Source organism: Crocodylus siamensis, chromosome 4, assembly GCF_052110815.1.
Source record: "Crocodylus siamensis isolate JL-2025a chromosome 4, ASM5211081v1, whole genome shotgun sequence".
NCBI classification, from domain to species: domain Eukaryota; kingdom Metazoa; phylum Chordata; order Crocodylia; family Crocodylidae; genus Crocodylus; species Crocodylus siamensis.
Window position 1 is genome coordinate 107561727 of NC_143398.1, and position 20569 is coordinate 107582295.

The window sequence follows — 20569 nt, forward strand, 5'->3', positions numbered from 1 at the left end:
CTTCCTCTCTACTTATCCCTCTGGGCGCAGGAAGGGGAGGACCACTCAGAGGCACCTGTCCCAGCCTTGCCTGTCCTGCTTCAGCCAGGGATCCAGGGACAGTGGTGGTGGCAAGTTGATTCTCTTGGCTGCTTCCAAACTGTCAGGGAACACCTGGGGGGACCATCAGGGAGAGGGAACCCACCTGCTGCCCCTGCTGCTGCTGTCCCTAGTAGAGCCCGGCTGTCCATGTAGCTGTTCCCTGCAGCCCTGGCTCTTTAGGTGGGGCTTCCTACACAGCTGCTCTCTGAAGCCCTGGCTGGAGCAGAGCAGGAGTGTCTCTGGGATTCCCCTGCTCTCTGGTCAGTCTGGGACAGAGACAGCAGCAGGCAGATCTCTCCTTCCTGCAACCAGAGGCCTAAGTAGAGAGGAGAGAGGGAAAGTGCTACTGAACAGAGATGGAAAGGGAGGGGGTGCTGAGATAGTGGGATTCCTTGCTGTTCCTAGGACTTAAAGTCCCTGGTTGCTGCTCCCATGATCCAGAGTACACAGGGAATCCAGGCTTCTGGGTCTATGGGAAATTGTAGCTGCCAAACTACATTGTGGAAAGTGGGATGTGACTGCACCCCATCTGGATCCATCCCTGGGTATCTCCACTGAAATCAAAGGGATTGACCTGACATACAGCTGGACTCAAAGGAGTGATATTGATCCACTGACTTCAGTTTCTTTTATGAAATCTTTGTGGATGTTATATCTGGATGCAGCCAACAGGCCCAGAGATGTGGATTTGTATTTAAAATACTTCTCAGTTCTTAATTGCCTGGCCTTTTCTCGACCTGGCTGAGATTCTTTTCTGTTTTAAGGTTTAGTGTATTAGCTCCCTCTGGAAGAGAAGGGGAGGAGTATCTGCTAGTATAACATAGGGTAATGTGTGCAAGTTTCAGGTATAGGCAAAAAGAATTGTAAATGGAGTTTAGAATCTGTTACTTCTAATCATGTTTTGCATAAATCAAGGGTGTCAAACCAGGGTGCTGTGTGCGGCTTGTGTGCTGGGTCCTGCACTCAGGGCTGGTCTGGTGTGTGCCTCAGGTGGCATGTAGGTCAACTTGAGACCCATAGGCAGCACCAAGTGCTAGATGATGGTGCTCTGCAAGCTGGTTCTAGCCTATGGGCCACCTTTTTGACTCTCTTGGATTAAATTGATCAATTAAACACAGACTGCTTTTCTTTCTGTGGTGGAACTAGTCTCCTTATACATATTAAATGTTCTTCAATCAGGTATTTTTAATGGAAAAGTGGCAAGAAATAATTAAGTTATACTTGCATTCTTGGAAAAGCAGTATAGAAATTTTCATAGAAGTTAGGTCATAGCTAGATATGAAGTCACCCTTTTTGAAATAGGGAGCTGATACTTTGTATAAGTTGGAAGAGATGGGAAAGACTGGAAGAATGATGTAGCCAATAGTCCTTCAATACTATTGATTGGAATTGGTATTCCAACCTCCTCCAGTCATGAAGTCAAAATCCTGGCTTGTGAGATTAAAAAACAACAGCAAAAGCAAGTGTGTGGAGATTTATTTTTGGGGGAGTTTGTTTTAGTTTGTCTTTTGGGTATATTTGCTTTATATGCCCAAACTTTTTATAGCAAACAGGAAGGCTGGACATTTATTTTTTTATTAAAAAAGTGAAAGCTGAAGTGCTTATACAATATTATGAATCTGTCAACAAGGGATTTAAGAACAACACCAGAAATAGAAAGATTTTTCAATAGAACTGTGGGAGTTGACCAAAGTGTTAAGTTTATCAGCATTGTGCTAGCATATAGCAGTGGTCTCTTTACCATCTGGACCTGGGGAAAAGTATAGAGGAAACTTTAATTAGAGACCTGAACAACTTTAATTAAAATTAATGTGAAAATCTGAGCCAATTCAGCCTTAACTTACTGTATGTTTGCAATAATTTTACATATTGAGTCAGTCTGTAAGCAAAGCTTTTGTTAAAATGACGCGTGTGCAACTTGTTAGATAAAATATGGGTGAGAAGAAGAAAAAAACATGTTGTGGTAAAAGGGCACATTCTGTTGACTTTTATTGCACTATGATATATAGGATACATGACAAATTATTCTGAAAGGCTTTATACAAGAAAACCAGGCTATAGAATTTAATAGAAAATTTTGCCCCCCACTATAAAGTCCTGTTTGGTTGATTTAAAAACATTTGGTAAAAAGGTTATTTTCTTGAAAATTTCATAAGATTTTTTTCCATACCCCAGGGCATTGGTCAAGCTTATCAAATTCAGCATTGTGTGTGATGAGAAGGTGGGAAGTTCTCTTCCTTGTTTGACTTGAATCATTTGGTTTTTTCTGTCTGCTTCCCTCTTCCTTCACTATGGTTGCACTTTACAGGGTGTCCCTGTTGAGAAAGGCCTATGATCAAAATGTCACCAATAATTTGATTTACTGCCTAGAAATAGCCTTAGTTCTCTTTTTCTAGTCCACAGGCCAGAGCAATGTGTCCCCCTCTGTATTACTACCATTTCCTGTTTACCATTCAACATCAAGTCATTTTTCAATATACAGATCAATCAGATTATCAGGAAATACCAGAAAACCCATTGTATATGAAAGAGGAAAGAGTAATTTGCCCAGCCTGTGATTAATATTGTACCTCCTGTGAATAACACCTACCTGTACACACTCATGCTTTTCTTTCCTGTTGCAGAAATCGGCTCTCCGAAGGAAGTGTGCTGCCTGTAAGATTGTGGTCCACAATGCATGCATGGAACAGTTAGAAAAGGTAAGAAAGTGCCACCTACTGGTATATTGAGCACAGACTCCAAAATTAATCCATTACCAAGCTTTTGCCTGAAAACCCTTTGAACCCAAATTCCTGGTGTTTTGAATATATTAGTATGATTTCCTCAGACGATAGATGGAATTGATTGGAATTTTTAAAATGCTTTTCTTCAGACTGCTCCAACTTTTATTTGAGCCTAATTTGCACAACATGAACATTTCCACCCAGGGAAACCTATAACATCTTTCTAGTCTCCTGTGCAACATGAAGTTTCATTTCTACCTGGGAGAAATATTACAATCTGTGCATTCTCCATGGCCTGAGGAAGGGTGCATGAGCCCGAAGGCTTGCAAATAAAGATGTTTTTTGCAACTATTTAGTTGGTTTAATAAAAGATATCACCTCTACCACGAGTTCTGAATACTTTCTTCAGAAGCCTTTAAAAACCCCCCAAAACCCCAACACTGCAAAGTGTTAGAGGAAATGCAGCTTGCAAGTCATTTGATAGATCATATGACAGGCATGGGCACCAAAGAGAAACACTAAGGGGTAGTTATACATTACAATTAGCATGTGTTAACTTTAAGGAATGTTAGTTGGCATTAGAGTTAGTATGTGCTGTGAGCAGTTGCACATTAAGGCTAGGGATAGACGTTACACATAAACAGGTTTAAGTGATCAGAAACTGGTTCAAATCTGTAATACAACAGAAGTTCCATGCGCTTAAACTACTTTCAAAATGGCTGAAACTGGTTTAAGGTAAACCTGGTTGGATGTAGTGTCAGACTGAACTGATTTAGGCCAAACTGGTTTATGGAACTTCTGTTCCAAATCCCTTACCGGTTCAAGTTAACTCACAGTCCCCCAGCATCCCATGATGCTTTGCAGCCCTGGGTTGTGCTGTCTGCTCCAGTGGAGCAGGGTTGGCCCTACCCCTCTGCTCCCAAGCTGGAGTACTATCACTGCTCTGGCTGGCTGGGAAGCAGGTTGGGGCAGGGGTGGAGAGAACCTGGCTCTGGACCCCAGGAGGGATCTGCCTGGTGGGGGGGGGGGGGGAAGCAGCCCCTTGCAGGCTTTTCCCTGCTCCCTGATCAAGCAGAGGGTGGGGGTGTAGCCAGGCACTGGCCCTGGTCAGCTCACTGAGGCAGAGGTGGGGAGGGAGGTTTAAACCTCCCTCCCCACCCACACTGGACCCCAGTCAGGGTCTGTCTGGTGGGGGTGAAGCAACCCTTGACAGGCTTTTCTCTGTTCATGTAGAGAGCCGGGGGCATGGCCAGACCCTGGGCCAGGCTGGCATGCTGAGGGGGAAGGGAGATAAGGGGGTTTTAAACCTATTTCTCTGCCCACATGGGATCCCAGAAAGACCCTGCTGGGGTCTCATGTGGGCAGGGGAGGGGGTTTAAACATCTTTCTCCCACCTGAGGTCTGGCCATGCATGCCTCTCTCTGCTCAAGCATAGAGTAGGGAAAAGCCTGTCAGGGGCTACTCTGCCTCTGCCAGGCAGACCCCAGTTGGGGAACTGTGCGGGCAAGGGAGGGGTTTAAACCCACCTCCCCCCTCTGAGTGCTGGCCGGGACAGGGGCCTGCCCACATCCCCCACCTCTGCTTGAGCAGGGAGTAAGGGAAAAGCCTGCAAGGGGCTGCTCCCCCCCACCCTCCATACTCAGCTGGCTGGCCAGGGCCTGGCCATGCCCCCTCCCCCCACCTCACCTCGTATAGGGATGGCAGAAAACCCTCAGAGGGCTGCTGTCCCAGCTTCCCTCCCTTCCCATCTGCAGTGGTTGAAAGGCTGGAGGTGAGCTCTAGCACTCCCCAGCTTCTGGCCTGAGCCACCACAAGCATGTGGCTGCATTTTTGGAATCAAAAGTGAATGTCTGTTCACTTGCTTCTTGGTTCAGTCTACACAGTTTAGATTAACCTGTGAAGATTGAATCATTTCAGCCTCAGGCTTTTGGATTATCTGTACTTAGCATAAGGGTTAATACCCACTGTAATGTGCACTGATCTGACCTGCCCTTAGAGGTCTGGCAAACAGAAGCAGGGGGGAGAACTGCCAAGTTGACTCTGCCTGCATGGGTCACCTGATCTCTGGGGCAGCGTAGTCACAGGAATGAGCTTGCAGCTCCGATTGGGACCCCATCAGCCCCCAGTAGTTTGCACTGGGCCTACATCAGGCCTGCCAGCCCCCTGCCTCCCCAGACTGGATCCCTGTTGCCCCCTGCTGGCCTGGATCAGGTCTGCATTACCTATCTTCTACGTTGGTTCAGGCCTGCCACTGGTCCAGATTGGGCCCACCACCCCCTGCTGGCCAGGATCTCATCAACTGTTCTCTGCCTCCCCAGGTCAGACCCTGCCTACCCTCTCCCACAGCTCCCCATTGACATTTGGCTGCCAGCACTGTCCTGGTGGAATAGGTGAGGAAGGGGAACCCACTTGCCTGCCCACTGCTGTTCCTGCTCTCTGTGTTGGGCTCCACCTGGAGATCAGCAGTGGCATTGGTGGGTGGGTGGGTAGGTAGGGGTCTTTTCCTTTGCCTGCTGCCCCAGGATACTGCCAGCAGCCACAGCTGAGTGGGGAGCTAGGGAACAAAGGGGGTGAAGGTGAGTTGCAAGGTTCAGGGGAGGACAGAGGGCCCTGAGGGCAGGGTGGGGAATGGGAGCAGGGGGGTGGAATTCTTAATTTTAGGTCCCCCCTAGCTGCCCTTGCTGTCACATGGGGGGAAGAAAGTGTTCATTTGGGAATAGCTGGGAGTGGTTACTCCTGGGATGTTGAAGGATTACTTCCAACTTGTATTGGGCCTGTGGAGCTGTGTAACATGTCTGCAAACAAACTGCATTAGATGAGCTAGTTCTCTGCCCTTGCTGGAAGAGGACTATATCTAAGATACTCAGAGGGCACCTAACTCATATTTTCCTGCCCTAATGTGTGGGCACTCCTGTTTTAAGAGCCTGTAACGCATCTTAAAGGTAATATGTAATAAAACCATAAGTGACTTAATTAAGGTCACGTAGCATGTCAGTGGCAGAGAATTTAACTTGAGTTTCCCAGGTTCTAGGCTTGTACCTATATCATGGTTATCCTGTCTGCTTCCCTTCCCAGTGGGAGACAGAACATGCCCTGTTACCTACCCCACCACGTATTTGCCACTCACAGAAGCCCACAAGTAAAACAACAGAACTCAACTGATAACAAGTAACTAGTAAAAAGAGCACAAGAACTACTGCTACAAATAGCCTGTCCTTTCTTTTTCAAAACTTTAGGAATGTAGTCCTTTGAGGTACAAGTGGCAATATAAAGATCTCTTGCCCTGGTAAATAGTTTAAACTTGTTGGCGTTCAGCCTGCTTACAGTTCCCCAGAGATCTGTCTACAACTCCCAATATATCCCATAAAAATATTGATCCTATAATGAAGTCCTTTATCAATGCATCTTCATCTGCTGAATATATATTTATTTGACTATAAGATAACTTACAATCTTAGGACTATATGTTAATTTAGGAATAATTTTGTGCAGTGGAATGCATGTGGGAAAATCATGGACTGACTATAATGAATGGGAAAAGAATGGGTCTGTGGACTATGATCCCCATTACACTGGCTGTCTGCCCAGAAGTAGTTAGTTCATTAAAGGAAGGCAGAGGCAGTCATTTAGGAAGAACTTTTCATTTACCCTCCACAATTTGGATTTGTTTTGCCAAATGTCCCAGTAATCATCACTTACAAATTGTTTGAGGCTCCTTTCTTCTACCCACCCTTCTCTCTGCCTCTGCCCCAGTGAAATTAGCTTTACCACATTCAGGTTGCTATAGCCAAAGTTAAAGCAAGAAAAATGATGACTGAGTAATTTTACCAACAGCAACAATGACTCCCCAGTTTTCCACCTACTGGTGGTGTCCAAACAAGTGGCGACTGCACTTAGAAGCTGACCGCATCAAATTTTGGATTGTTAATGCTGGGTGATAGCGTGTGACATTCACATCTCAGCAGAGGGCTATCACAAGGTCCACATATCTCTTAATCTTGACTTCAGTCCTGTTTCCTGGCACATGAGTGGTGCATTGACTTTGTGTTTGACCCTGTTCCTAGGGTGTATTGTAGCTGAAATAAATAGGGCTTGGGTGGCTTTTGCAGCCTACCAAGATTCCATAGTGAAACAAAGAATAAAAGCTGCAGCTGAACTGCATTAAAGGAAAGCCAATAGGACTGTGGGTTTAATTTATTTTTACATAAGAGTTATTTCCAGTAACTCTGTTTCCTGATCTGTTGTTTCTAATGCTGTTATTTTACAACACTAAAAAGGAAAGGCACAGCTAGTTTATTTGTGATGGAGATGGACTGTGATGCCTTTATTTTTAGATGCAGCCTCGCTGCCTTCATAATGAGGGACAGCTGAACAGTATATTTCAGTATTCTACACTAAAGGCCAATAAAAGTAGAAAATACTTTTATTCTTTTACTCCTGCATTACCCTTTCCCTTTTGTTCTGTCTCCTCATTCTCCTATCCCTTTACCGTTTCTGCACCCCATATCCTCCTATTTTTCTCACAACCTTTCGTTTCTTCTCTTTCCGTGGCACCCCTGCCTCTAGTTGCTTCCCTCCTTGCCTATCTCTGTCTTTCTTCTTAGTTTTCTAATAACATTTTAAGTTTTCTGAAGGCTCTTATTGGCCAGCTTCTACCCTTACCTGTTCTCAGAGACAAGGAGCAGAACTCATCCCATTATAGGTTCTGCTCTGCTGGCTAGGAGATGAAGGCAGGCAGGAAAAGTAGAGTGGTCTAATTCAGGGGTGGAAAACACTACTTACCTACTCATTCAGGATGAGATACAGCACTTCTCATAGAAATGAGAATACCTTCTGTGGAATCCAAGATTTCATTTAAGGAGGAGGAAAGACTAGATTTTCAAAAGGCATGGAGGACCTTTCAAAAGGCATCGATGCCCAGCTCCCACTGATTTTAAAAACACCAGCTTAAGACCTCTCTGATGGCCAAGGTATCCCTCTTAGTGCAGCCTATGAGTAGATACAGGTAGTTAGCCAAAACATCTTGTCTCTCTAAACTAGCTAGTCTCTATGGTGCTGCTCTGCCCTACTTTCTCCCTAATACAAAGCAAGTAGGACTGCCAATTAATTGCAGTTAATGGGTGCGATTGACGCAAAAACAAATTAATGTATTAATTTTTTTAATGAGCGTTAATCACACACATTTTGACCAGGGGTGGGCAAAATAGGGTCAGTGGTGGCTGGGCAGAAGCTGTTGCTCAGTGCGGGGAAAAAGCTGTCGCTGCTGCTGGGTTCTTCTTGCTGCAGCCACCTGGAGCTTGTCTCATGCTGCCTTGAGGCTTCTCTTTGGCACTGTCACTGCCCAGCAGGGCTGTGGTGGCAGTGCAGAGGTACCACAGGGCAGCCCAGGTGTGGGCTCTGGGAGGCTGCAGCAAGAAGGGCTTGGCAGAGGTGAGGGGGACGGGCCACTTTTCCCCTGCACTGAGGAGCATGGGGTGGGTGAGCTCCACATGGGTAGGTGAGTCTGGAGCCGGCATGGGGTGAGCTAGGGTTAGGGCTGTGTGCGTGGGTTCCGAGCGGCTCGTCTGCTCTGGCTGGTGGGAGTCTGGAGCGGGTGTGGGGTGGGCTGAGGTTGGGGCTGGGGCTGGGGCTGGGGCTGTGTGCTGTTGGTGGTGGTGGGGAGGAGCCACAGGGCACAGAAGCTCTGGGTTGTTGGGTGGACGGGAGTGCTATTTTTTAACTGTGCAGTTATATTGGCGATTAATTGCGACTTTTTTTAAATCTCACAATTAATTGAGATTAATTTTTTTAATCATTTGTCAGCGCTAAAAGCAAGGTTAAACTGATGCAACACTGTCTTCTTTAGGGAAGGGAAGACAGGTTAAGAGGAGTTACTGAACAGAGAGCCACAACATAGGGAAGAGGAGACTTTAGTAATGCGGGGAGGCAGACTACAGGCTGTGTTGGCAGAGGCAAAGTAATTTTGCTGGGCTCAAAGATGTTTTTTTCTTTGGTTTTAATAGGAATTTTAGAAGCCTGAACCTAATTACTTGTAATGAAATCATTCTCTTTCCTTTTATCATTGTGTTTGTTGTCAACATTTACAGCTGGTTCTGAGTCCTACTTGTGCCTCCACACAATTAAAAGGATTCTCTGTGACCATTTGTTTTTCATTTAAATGGCAGATAAATTTCCACTGCAAACCAACTTTCCGTGAGGGGGGCTCCAGATCTCCAAGAGAAGTAAGTAGATTGTGACAAATGATTGCTTTCCTAATGATTTGTGCACCTAATGCATCTATGTCTGGAGATGAAATGGTGCTTTTAGATTCAATGGAGCCTTTGGAAGAGGGCAAGTCCCCTTTGGGACACATTCTGTTCTTCACAATGAATTTAAAATGAATCCTAGGCAAACATCTGCATTAGTTATATCAACAGGATCCATTTCTCCTTTTGTTCCTCTTTCCTCATGCATTCATCCATATTTTTTTTTTAAATTCCCATTCCTTTACTTTTCTTTTTAAATATTCTTTTATCCTTCCTTATGTCTTACCTTTAAACGAATCCTTCTGTTTTCTATTTTCTCTATTTCCCTCCATTACTTCTTTCCTTTAACATATTCTTTTGGGTCTCATTTTTCAAATGCATTCTCAGTATTTAAGACTTTCACTACTCTTCAGAGTTGAAAACTATAAGCCAGCAAGAAATGAAAGTGAAAATGCCAGGTGTGATGTTAATATGGCACATTATGTATACTGTATGCTCTTACATAAATATTAATGACATAAGAAGTAAAGAATGCATTTTACAAGGAAAATAAGCCAATGCAGTAAAGCAAATAGAGTTGTTGACATTCTAATATTATAAAAGCTTTAGTCTGTCTGTCTGCCCACAATGCTTTGTTCGCAGTCTGAGTGGCTGACTGAAACAGCCAGAGTGCTCTACAAGCGTTCGACAGGAGATGGTGCGATGGAGTGCCGTTGTGACAGTGAAGGGGCAGCAAGGACTGTTTGGAGCATGGGGGAGGTGAGACCAGCACTGCTGGCCTTGCCACTCTGCCCCGCTCCTTTCAAGTGATACCGAGGACGAGAAGTGGGGGTGGGGCTGGATGCGGGGGGACGTGGAGCTGCTGGGCCTGGAGAAGAGCTGGCAGGGATGGGGAGGCACGGAGGAGCATGGAAGGGGAAGGAGGGGCACAGTGGTAGTGCCCCGACAACAGCCCCAAAGTGGGGGGGGATTGGGCTCAGCCCCAAAGTGGTGGGGGCAAGGGTGTGGGGAGCGGGCCCATTCTCTACTGACCAGACAAGACGTGGAGGTGGGGCCGAATGTAGGACTCCATCCGTGCCCACGATGATGGCGGGGAATGCGCCACTGCCACCACTAGCCCCCCCCACAAAAGTTGGCGGGGGGTGGGGCATGATGACAGCGCCCTGCTGCCACTGGGCCCTGCCAACAGGTGGGAGGGAAGGACGGGAGTGGGGAGGGGAGGCAGGTGAACGTGGGCTGGGTGGACCTGGAGCATGGGGGTGGGGGGAGTGGCGGTGTACCCAGATCGCAGGAGTGGTGGGGAGCGGCACTAGACCTGGAGCACAGTGGTGGGGGGGAACGGGCCTGGGCTGGAAACGGTGGGGGAGAGGGAGAACGGGCCCTGCATGTATAAAAGACTCCCTCCCTGCCTGTTTTGATGTAGGTCAAAACCCTGGACAACCAGTGTCTGTTTTTACCATTAGAGAAGCTGGATGCTTTCAGCTCAGCAGGGCTGTATGGGAGTCACTCTGGGGTACTGTGGAAATTGGCTGAAGTAATTTCAGAGCCACTGGCTATTCCCTTTAAAAATTCTTGGAGGTCAGTGATGTCCTGGATGATTAGAAAAGGGCAAATATAGTACCATCTTTAAGAAAGGGAGGAAGGCATATCTGGGGAATTATCAATTAATCTGCCAGATCTCAGTTTCTGGAAAAATCATAAAGCAGGTCCTCAGGGAATCTGTTGTGAAGCACGTAGAGGAGAAGAAGGTGTTCAGGAGAGCCAGCATGGATTTATCAAGAGCATGCTTGACCAATCTGATTTCTTTCTATGTTAAGGTGACAGGTTCTGTGGATGGGAGAGAACAGTGGATGTCATATACCTTCACTTTATCAAGACTTTTAACACTGTCTTCCATGACATTCTCATTAAAAAGATAAAGAAATACAGCCTAGACAAAAGTACTGTGAGGTGGATTCATAATTGGTAGGATAATTGTGCTCAACAAGTCATCAATGGCTCACTGTCTGGCTAGAAAAAGGTAGTTTCAGGTAGCATTTTTCAGGGGCCTCATATTCTTTAATGTCTTCATTAATGATTTGGATTATGTGGACTGACTGGCTAAGCAGCAGCTCTGTAGAAAATGAACATGGAGGTTACAATGGACAATAAGTTGATTTCATAGATTTCATAGACATTAGGGCTGGAAGGGACCTCGGGAGATCATCGAGTCCAGCCCCCTGCCCAAAGGGCAGGAAGTCAGCTGGGGTCATAGGATCCCAGCAAGATAAGCATCCAATTTGCTCTTGAAGATGTTCAATGTAGGTGCTTGAACCACCTCCACTGGCAGACTGTTCCAGACCTTGGGGGCTCGGACAGTAAAGAAATTCTTCCTGATGTCCAGCCTGAAATGGTCTTGCAGGAGTTTGTGACCGTTCGACCTCGTCATCCCTTGGGGCACTCTGGTGAACAAACGTTCCCCCAGATCTTGGTGGTCACCCTTGAATATGAGCAAACAGTGTGCCTGCAGATCAAGGGAAGTGATTATTTCCCTGCATCTGGCACTGGTGAGGCCACAGCTGGAGCAGTGTGTCCAGTTTTGGGCCCCCCCACTAGAGAAAGGACAGATGGAGAGAGAATCCACCAGAGGGCAATGGAAATGGTGAGAGGACTGGAGCATATGACTTCTGAGGAGAGGCTGAGGGAATTGGGCTTAGTTTAGAGAAGAGAAGACTGAAGGGTGATTTAATACCAAACTTCAGTTACCTGAAGGGTGGTTCTGAAGAAGATGGAGCTAGACTGTTCTCAGTGGTGGCTGATAACAGAACAAAGAGCTATACTGCAGCAAGGAAAGTTTCGATTAGATATTAGGAAATACTTTCTCATGGGGAAGGTAGTAAAGCATTGGAATAGACTATGGAATCTCCATTGTTGGAAGTTTTTAAGACCTGGCTAGAAAAAGCTTTGGCTGGGATGATCTAGTCGGGGCTGGTCCTGCTTTGATCAGGGGGTGGACTAGATGACCTCCTGAGGTCTCTTCCAGCCCTAATTTCTTAAGATTCTATGATTCTCACAAGTTACTTGTGTTAACTAGATTAAAGTCAACAGTACTGGTGAAAACTATGACATGGACTTCAGTGCAAACTGTACAAACCCATCAGAAACTCTGGATGTATCGTATGTTTGCCAGTCCATGCTATTGCATTTGGACTACTAGTTGGCGTAAACATAAGGTGAGGAATGCCGACTCATGCTACAATCAGTCTCATTTGCTCTGTAGATGCACCCTAAGGGGTTGGTGAACATGCTTAGGCACAGTGATGTTTAGATGTTAAGGCATTTAAATTGAGATTGGCCTAGAAGATAACACTGCTTTGACAAATGAATTTCCTGTTTCTAGAGGGAACACTCTGTGGATTTGTGGATGATACTAAGTTGGATGGAGTTACAGACACTCTGGAGGCTAGGGCTAGGATTCAGAATGACTTGGATTGACTGGACAAATGATCTGTGGTCAACAAGACGAAATTAAAAAAGGACAAGTGCAAAGTCCTGCACTTGGGCCACAAAAATAGCATGTACAAATACAGGTTGGGGAATGAGTGAGTAGGGTGCAGTACTGCAGAGAAAGACCTGAGGGTTACCTGATTGTCTGTGCTTGTTGCAAATGAGTCCAACAATGTGGTGGGTTGTATCAGCAGGAGTGTCACTTACAAATCAAGGAAAGTAATTCTTCTGCTCTATTCAGCACTAGTGAGTAGTGTGTCCAGTTTTGGGCCTCACGCTTCAAGAGGAATGTGGACAGTTTGGAAAAAGTCCAGCGGAGAGTAACAAAATAAGTAGAAGCCTGGGAAGCAAGTTTTATGAGGAGAGGCTGAAAGAACTAGGGGTATTGAATCTGGAGAAGAGAAGACTGAGGGGTGTGTGTGTGTGTGATTTCTTAACTGTCTTCAAATACCTGAAGGGTAGGTATTTACAGAGAGGATGGAGATAAGCTTCTCTGTGGTAGTAGGGGACAGGACTGGGAGTAGTGGTTCTAAGCTTTAGGCAGAGAAATTGAGTTTGGAGACTAGGAGATGCGTTCTTACTATGAGAGTGTGGTCAAGCTCGGATCAGGCTACCTAGAAAAGTTGTGGAATCTCCATCCTTGGAAATTTTCAAGAGCACTTTGAACAGACCTTGGCTGGAATGGTTTAGTGAATTTTGCCTTGAGGAGGGGACCTTGTGATGTTCCTTCCAGCCCTACTTACTTTGATCATAATTTCCTAGCCTTATTGATAAACCCTTTGGATAATGAGTCTGCAGAGGGTGGGATCAGATTTAGGAGGTGGATTTCTTCATGGTTGCAAGGTAAGGATATAAAGCGTGGACTTGACTGAAGCTTCACTCTCAGTTCACAGCAGTGTACCACACATAGTTTTGAAGCCCCGTGAGTGGACCTGGTGACTTGGCTACCAACCTGTTCTAGTCTCTCCCTTTTCTCCAGGGGAAAATAATATATGACCAGTCGTCAGAAGATGCAGGCCACTTCCTTTCTATATCTGTTCAGCTGTGCTGGCTGGTGTTTTGAGGGGACAAAGTGAGAGCTCTGACTTCTTCTCATATCTGCAGTGGAATACCAGATACTGCTCCTTTTTTCTCTTTACTGAAGCCCATGATGTGGGTAGCCTGTGCAGAGGAGTAAGGAGTTTCTTGCTTCCTCTCAACTCATGTTTTTGCCTCATGAGACTAAACCTGCTCCTACTGAACTCAGTGGTGAATCTCTTCTTGACTTTACTGGAGACGAGAATCAGGCCTTGTGTCATGGGTAAACAGATTGTTGTAAACTCATTTCTCTCTCTTCTTGTTTTTTAATTGTCTGTGCTGTGATCTGCTCTATTCCTTTTGTAGAAAAGTAGCAGAAGGGTTCTTTTGGCCATATTCCAAAATGGGTAATGAATATATGCACTGTACCTACATTTTTCCTGAAATTTCAGTTATATATGGGGTTTTGTATTTCTCTTTGTTTCTCATATCAGTGCTAAACAACTGCCAAATTTTGCTTCATGAGCAACCACATTTCAGTTGTGACTGAAGTGATTCTTATGCACAGTTCTGTAAATGACTTTGTACGGGAAGTGCTGGGTAACTGTTAGACACTATCATTTATTAATGTATTTTCTCTGTCCTCCTCCTGAAGAACTTTGTCCGACATCACTGGGTGCACAGGCGAAGGCAGGAGGGAAAATGTAAACAATGTGGAAAGGTAAGAAGTATATACAGATCATAAAACTTGTGACGAGATTTCTAGGCACTTTCAGATTAATAGAGCTCCACCCAGCCATTTAATTATTCTGTTCTGTTCTAGTTCTGGGTCTCTCTTGGGCAGAGAAAGGGAATCACGTGGAATAGTGCAATACTTTTTCGGTGCGTACAAACGGGAAACAGAATGGTGACAGTAAATCTGTTGCACTGGCGACCTAAACCCAGGTCTCTGAAAGTAAAAGGCTATTGTGCTGTTTCCAGATTCTCGCTGTGTTGGCTGCTTTGGGCTGTTCAGTGTATCCTCTACTGCACAAGACAGTGAAAGCCCATTTCCACTGGTAATAGAAAAGGTCAAAGAAAACTTTAATTACACAGAACTTTTCTACCCATAAGTTCAAATCTCCAAGCCTGTTAAAATAATAGCAACAACAATAATAATGATAAAAAATTCAAAGCTACTGTGGTTAAGGCACACCAGTTTCTATAGACAGTGGCACACAAGGAAATGATGTAGCTATCCTCGCACCCGGTCACCTTTGCCTCTCCAGCCTGAATGACCAACTGTTTATTTGGGGTGACTTGGGACAGCCTTTAGCCTGAGTCTGAACTGAGGGTTGGAGTTATTCTTCTTGTACTGCAGTCATTCCAAGCTTATTAGTGGTATTGAAATTAAGGTCATGGCACAGGTACCATCAAAGCATGCTGTGCTGCTGTAGGGGGATTGCAAGATTTCATAGACATTAGGGCTGGAAGGGACCTCGGAAAATCACTGAGGCCAGTCCCCTGCCCAAAGGGCAAGAAGTCAGCTGGGGTCAGGATCCCAGCAAGATAAGCATCCAATTTGCTTATGGCAGAGCTGCATCTCTGTGGACCCATGAGTGGTCTATATGGCCCAATTTACACCCTAGTAAACTTTTTTTCCTTCCGCACTAAGTTGTACTTCTAGTTCCCTCTTACCCTCAGCTTCTGCAGCTTCAGTCATTGTACACGGCCAGGACAGAACCCATGTCTTGACACATTCTCTATTGCATTAGAAGAAGAGACCTGTATCAGTTTGACTCCATATCATTCTAAAGCACTAGTGACAACAGGATGCAGTATTTCATTCACGGTGTGTGATCACGAGCAGTGAGGCATGTGTGTGCAGGATTCTTAAGCTGGCATGACACATGATGACATTGGAGCCATGTTTTCTTGTGCCTCTGCCTTTCTGGGAGCTGTGCTGTATCTTTACTACTGGTGTCAAAGGAGTTCATTAGGCAAGTTGAACAGTCACTGCATATTGTGGTAATACATGTAGTAGAACCAGCACATGATATACTCTTATTACTAACCTGACCAGTTTGCTCTGAAACACGCTGGAGATGACTCCCTGGGGTGAAAGTCAAAGGAGGTAGCTACTCTCCTTGTGGACAATAAATAGTCAGCACTTCTATGGGTATATTCTAGCAGACCTCTCTACCCAGAAACTAGAAAGAAGAAAATAAAAAGGGATTTTCCTTTGTAATACTTTATTTCAATGCCAAAGTAAACTCCTCTCCAGCCAGATATATTCTACCTTGTGGTCCATTTTCCTTCTTTTTGAGCTTCTGCCTTAAATTAATTCCCCTGTCATGTAAGAAAAAGGAGGCTATCATTGAAATGAAATGGTAGTAAATTTAGAGCAATAAAATACGTATTTTTCACGGAGTATCTAATCATTCTGTGGGTCTCATTTGTAATAGGAGGTCATCAGTCAAATCTTGGGCTCAAATTGGATAGCTAAATATTTTAATGAACATTAATAACACTCACAGTAATGCAAGCAAAGATTAAGGATAATCATCATATGTCATATTTTCAGTCATAAGCCTGTAGACAGCAATTCATTTTCCTTTATATCCTTAGCTTGGCATGTTAGCTTTTTTTTTTGTTTTCCTCCTTCTAAACAATATTGGCCGTGGCTGAGGTGTGGATTATTGGAGTAGATAGATGGGCGGTTTGATGCAGGATAGCAAAACATGAGCTTTTCTCTGCGGTTTTACGTGAAAAATCCCACACTATAGGTTTGTGTAGGAGCAGAATTTGGAGGTGATTAACCAATGGCCTACAGTTCCTTTGTGTACTGGCTGTACAGGAAGCTGAGAAGTTTGCCAAAGCCTCCTCAGTAGATGGAAGGTGAATGGCATCAGTGAAACAAATAGATTTCTCTGTCCATCTTCTGTGGTAGATCCCATTTGTCCAGAAGATGGGATAAATGAGGGGCAGTACTTTTTTTTTTCCATGTAAGAGAATTAATTGAATTTGTTATTGTCTTAAAACGAGGCAGTTGCTGACATTTTTTAACAAATAAAGAAGAGTGCAGTATCATTTCCCCCCTTATTGCTCTGCTATTGTGCCTCAAATTTTTAGCAATATTTGTCATTCAGTTTTATAGGTCTCTTTAATAGTATTACTATTCTAAGGTCTTAGTTGATGCCAGTTTTGTAGTACTTTGTTGTTGTGAGAAGTTTGATTGTCAGGAATTGGGTTGTGACCACATTAACCATAACTATCAGATGTTTAAGTGGTCTATCAATCATCAGTGTTTGGTGCACACCTCCCCTGCTGTATTCCAACAGTGATCAAGAATTAGAAAGCTCTACCTATCATATGCTTGGCCAAAAAGAAAGACAGCTTTGGAGAATTTGGTGCAAGTCATACTGGATTTAAAACAAAACTACATCCAGGGCTTAATAATATAATAATAAATATTACCTTGTTCTCATACTGGGTTTTCATTGGTAGAGCCCAAAGAGCTTTACAAAGACAACTTATATAGTGATAGATTGTGAATTACTTCCCTAACTGAAGTAAAATAATTACATTTTCATGAAGATAAATAGGCTCATGGAGACAACATGAGCCTACTCAGTATGACTTTGAGTGCTGTGCACTGTATACTGCATATGTGTATGTGTATGTGCATGTGTGCATATGTCTGTATCATCAACAAGAAGAAGATCAGGAAAGCATGAGGGTGTCACCTAGTGACAGGTGATGCAGAAAAGGCTGAAATACTTGATGGCTTTTTTTACCTCAGTCTTCACAGGCAAGGTCAGCTCCCAGACTACTGCACTTGACAGCACAGTGTGGGGAGGAGGTGAGCAGCTGACAGTGGTGAAGGAACAGGTTAGGGACCATTTAGAAAAACTGGATGTATACAAGTCCACGGAGCTTGAAGCCATGCACCTGAGCGTGCTGAGGGAGTTGGCTGATATTACTGTAGAGCTGCTGGCCATTGTCTTTGAAAACTCATGGTGATTGGGAGAGGTCCTGGATGATTGGAAAAAGATATGTATAGTACCCATCTTTAAGAAAGGGAAGGAGGAGGATCTGGGGAATTACAGACTGGTCAGCATCACCTCAGGCCCTGGAAAAATCATGGAGCATGTCCTCAAGGAATCTATTTCTAAGCACTTGGAGGAGAAGGTGATTAAGAACAGTCGGCATGGATTCACCAAGGGCAAGTCATCAGCCTGACAGCCTTTTATGAGATGACTGGATCTGTGTATGTGGGGAGAGCAGTGGACATGATATATCTTGACTTTGGCAAGGCTTTTGATTTGGTCTCCCACAACATTCCTCCAAGCAAGCTAAGGAAGTACGGTCTGAATGAATGGTCTGTAAGGTGGATAGAAATCTGGCTGGATCATTGGGCTCAGAGGGTAGTGTCAATGGCTTGATGTCTAGTTGGCAGCTGGTATCAAGTGGTGTGCCCCAGGTGTTGGTCCTGGGGCTGGTTTTGTTCAATATCTTCATCAGCAATCTGGAAGATAGGATGGAGTGCACCCTCAGCAAGTTTGTGGATGACACCAAACTGTGGGGAGTAGTAGACATGTAGTATGGCTAGGGTTTAGAGAGACCTCAAAAATTGGAGGATTCCTCCAAAAAAGAAATCTCATGAGATTTAATGAGGACAAGTGCAAAATCCTGCACTTAGGACAGAAAAATCCTAGACTGGTCTAGACTGGGAACAACTGGCTAAGCAGAAGCTCTGCAGAAAAGGACCTGGGGTTGCAGTGGACAATAAGATGAATATGAGCCAACAGTGTGCACTTGTTGCAAAGAAGATTAATGGCGTAGTGGCCTGCATTAGTAGGAAGGTTGCCCGTAGATTGAGGGAAGTGATTACTCTTCTCTGTTCAGCACTGGTGAGGCCACATCTGGAGTACTGTTGCCAGATTTTGGCCCCTCACTACAGAAAGGATATGGACAACTTGGAGAGAATCCAGTGGAGAGCAACAAAAATGGTTAGGGAGTTGGGGCACATGACTTATGAGGGGAGGGTGAGGGAACTGGGCTTACTTTTAGTCTGCAGAAGAGAAGACTGGAGGGGAGGATTTAATTGCAATCTTTAAGTGCACCTGAAGGGGGGTTCCAAAGAGGATGGAGCTAGACTGTTGTCAGTGGTGGGAGATGACAGAACAAGGAGCAAAGGTCTCAAGTTGTAGCCATGGAAGTTTAGGTTAGATATTCAGAAAAATGTTCCCACAAGATGGGTAATAAAACACTGGAACAGGTTACCCAGAGCGATTATAGAATCTCTATCCTATCCTTGGAGGCTTTTAAGACCCAGCTAGACAAAGCCTTGGCTGGGATGATCTAGGTGGGGGATGGTTTTGCTTTGAACAAGGGGTTGGACTACATGACCTCCTGAGGTCCCTTCCAATCCTAATTTTCTATAATTTTATGATCTTAAACTGACTGAATCAGATGATTTGGCCAGAACGTCTTCCCCTATGCTGTCTGAGGATCCAGGTGCTCTCTACTTCCAAATATATTTCCTCCAGCACACACAGATGTTTACTTTCACAAGAGCAATGTGGAACATACAGTTTTATGTACTGCACTGGAATTAGACACTAATGGCTGGGGGGGCGGACAGTAAATCAAACACTAATGGAACAACATCCTTTCAAATATGAAGTTAATGTTGCATTTCATTATTCCTCAAATGGTGTAACAGGCATTCTAGGGGTGGAAAACTCTTCCTCTTCTGCCAGAGAGAGAGGTCCAACCCAACACAGGAAAAACAAAGGGAAGCTGAATTTGAATGTTCTTTCCTATTGTGAGGGGTGGAAAGAGGATGAAGAGAGTGGGTGGTTTCCTGCTGGTTGAGCACAGGAATCAGAGCACAGGTATTTTAATCCCAGTGTTTACGTTGACGCCCACTCTGTTTTTGAGCAAGTTATCTTACTAGTATCAGTTTCCTTAACTTAAGTTTCTACCTGGTACCAGCATACCTCAGAGCTGAATTGTGAGGAGAGATTAACTCACATTTTAAAGTAGTTTGAGAAAGAAAAAGCTATTTTACTGCTTTTTATCATTATTTTATTTTTTATTGCTCTATCATTCTCACTGATGACTCTCTAAAAGCCAAATAACTTAAGACATGAAAAATGGTCCTTCCAGAAACAGGCAAGCTGCTCAGTCCATATGTTTAAAATATACTGCTGATGTATTGCAGAACATATGTACCAGGTCTTGTTTTTTTGCTAGCTGCAGTTTTGGGAGATGGGGATTTCTCAAATCACCCTGAGAAGTCAAAGTAGGCTGGTCTCCCTCACTCTGTCCCCCTCCACCCGAAATTTTTTTATATATATAGTTTCTGGATGAAATTTATAAGATATCTTGGCTGCTTACAGATGTGGAATAAAAAATAAAACAGCATTTTACTTTCAGCTTGGCATGCCCCCGCACCAAGCACCATGCATGCCCAGAAGAGGGATCGTGTCATTTTGACCTGGCTCCCCAGTGTCTGTATAGCTCTCATGCTTCAGTGGGGATTTTTGGATAAAAGGGTCAAAAAGCCCATGGAAGCATGTGAGCTATACAAATGCTGGGGAGCCGGGTAAACTTATGCAATTTTTCTTCTGGTAAAGCCCTGTTTTGTATTGCTTTGTTTCCCCCACGTCTGTCAGCACTCTTTAAGGCTACAAGCATATGTCAAGTTTATCCTGAGAGAGAACATTTTTTCTGGAATAAGGTACAGTGTTTAGATGTCCACATCTGTTGTCCTGGGACAAACTGTAAAAAGGATCTTGGGATTAAAAAGTGCTAATAGTTTGCGTCAGGACATGTGAAGTATGTCTGAACAGTCGTTGAGGGGTTACACCACTTGAATGAATGCATGAAAAGTGGCAGTGTATTCGGCAACTCACTAAGCCTTGACTGGAAGGGTGATATGTGTATGCCCCAATTTTAAGACATTTCTTTTCAGGGCTAAGTCTGGCTTGGAGACAGGTGCAATGTGTGTTCTTTGTTTAAGAGGCTCAT

The 20569-nt window shown here is 44.5% G+C and overlaps 1 protein-coding gene across 1 annotated transcript in view; it reads left to right on the forward strand.

Annotated features, from left to right (window-relative positions):
• Nucleotides 1-20569, forward strand: part of DGKI (diacylglycerol kinase iota) — a 326628-nt gene that overhangs the window by 131614 nt on the left and 174445 nt on the right. The window contains 3 exon segments of the mRNA XM_090043316.1: nucleotides 2706-2780; nucleotides 8969-9025; nucleotides 14208-14273. Coding sequence (XP_089899442.1) covers nucleotides 2706-2780; nucleotides 8969-9025; nucleotides 14208-14273 — 198 coding nt within the window.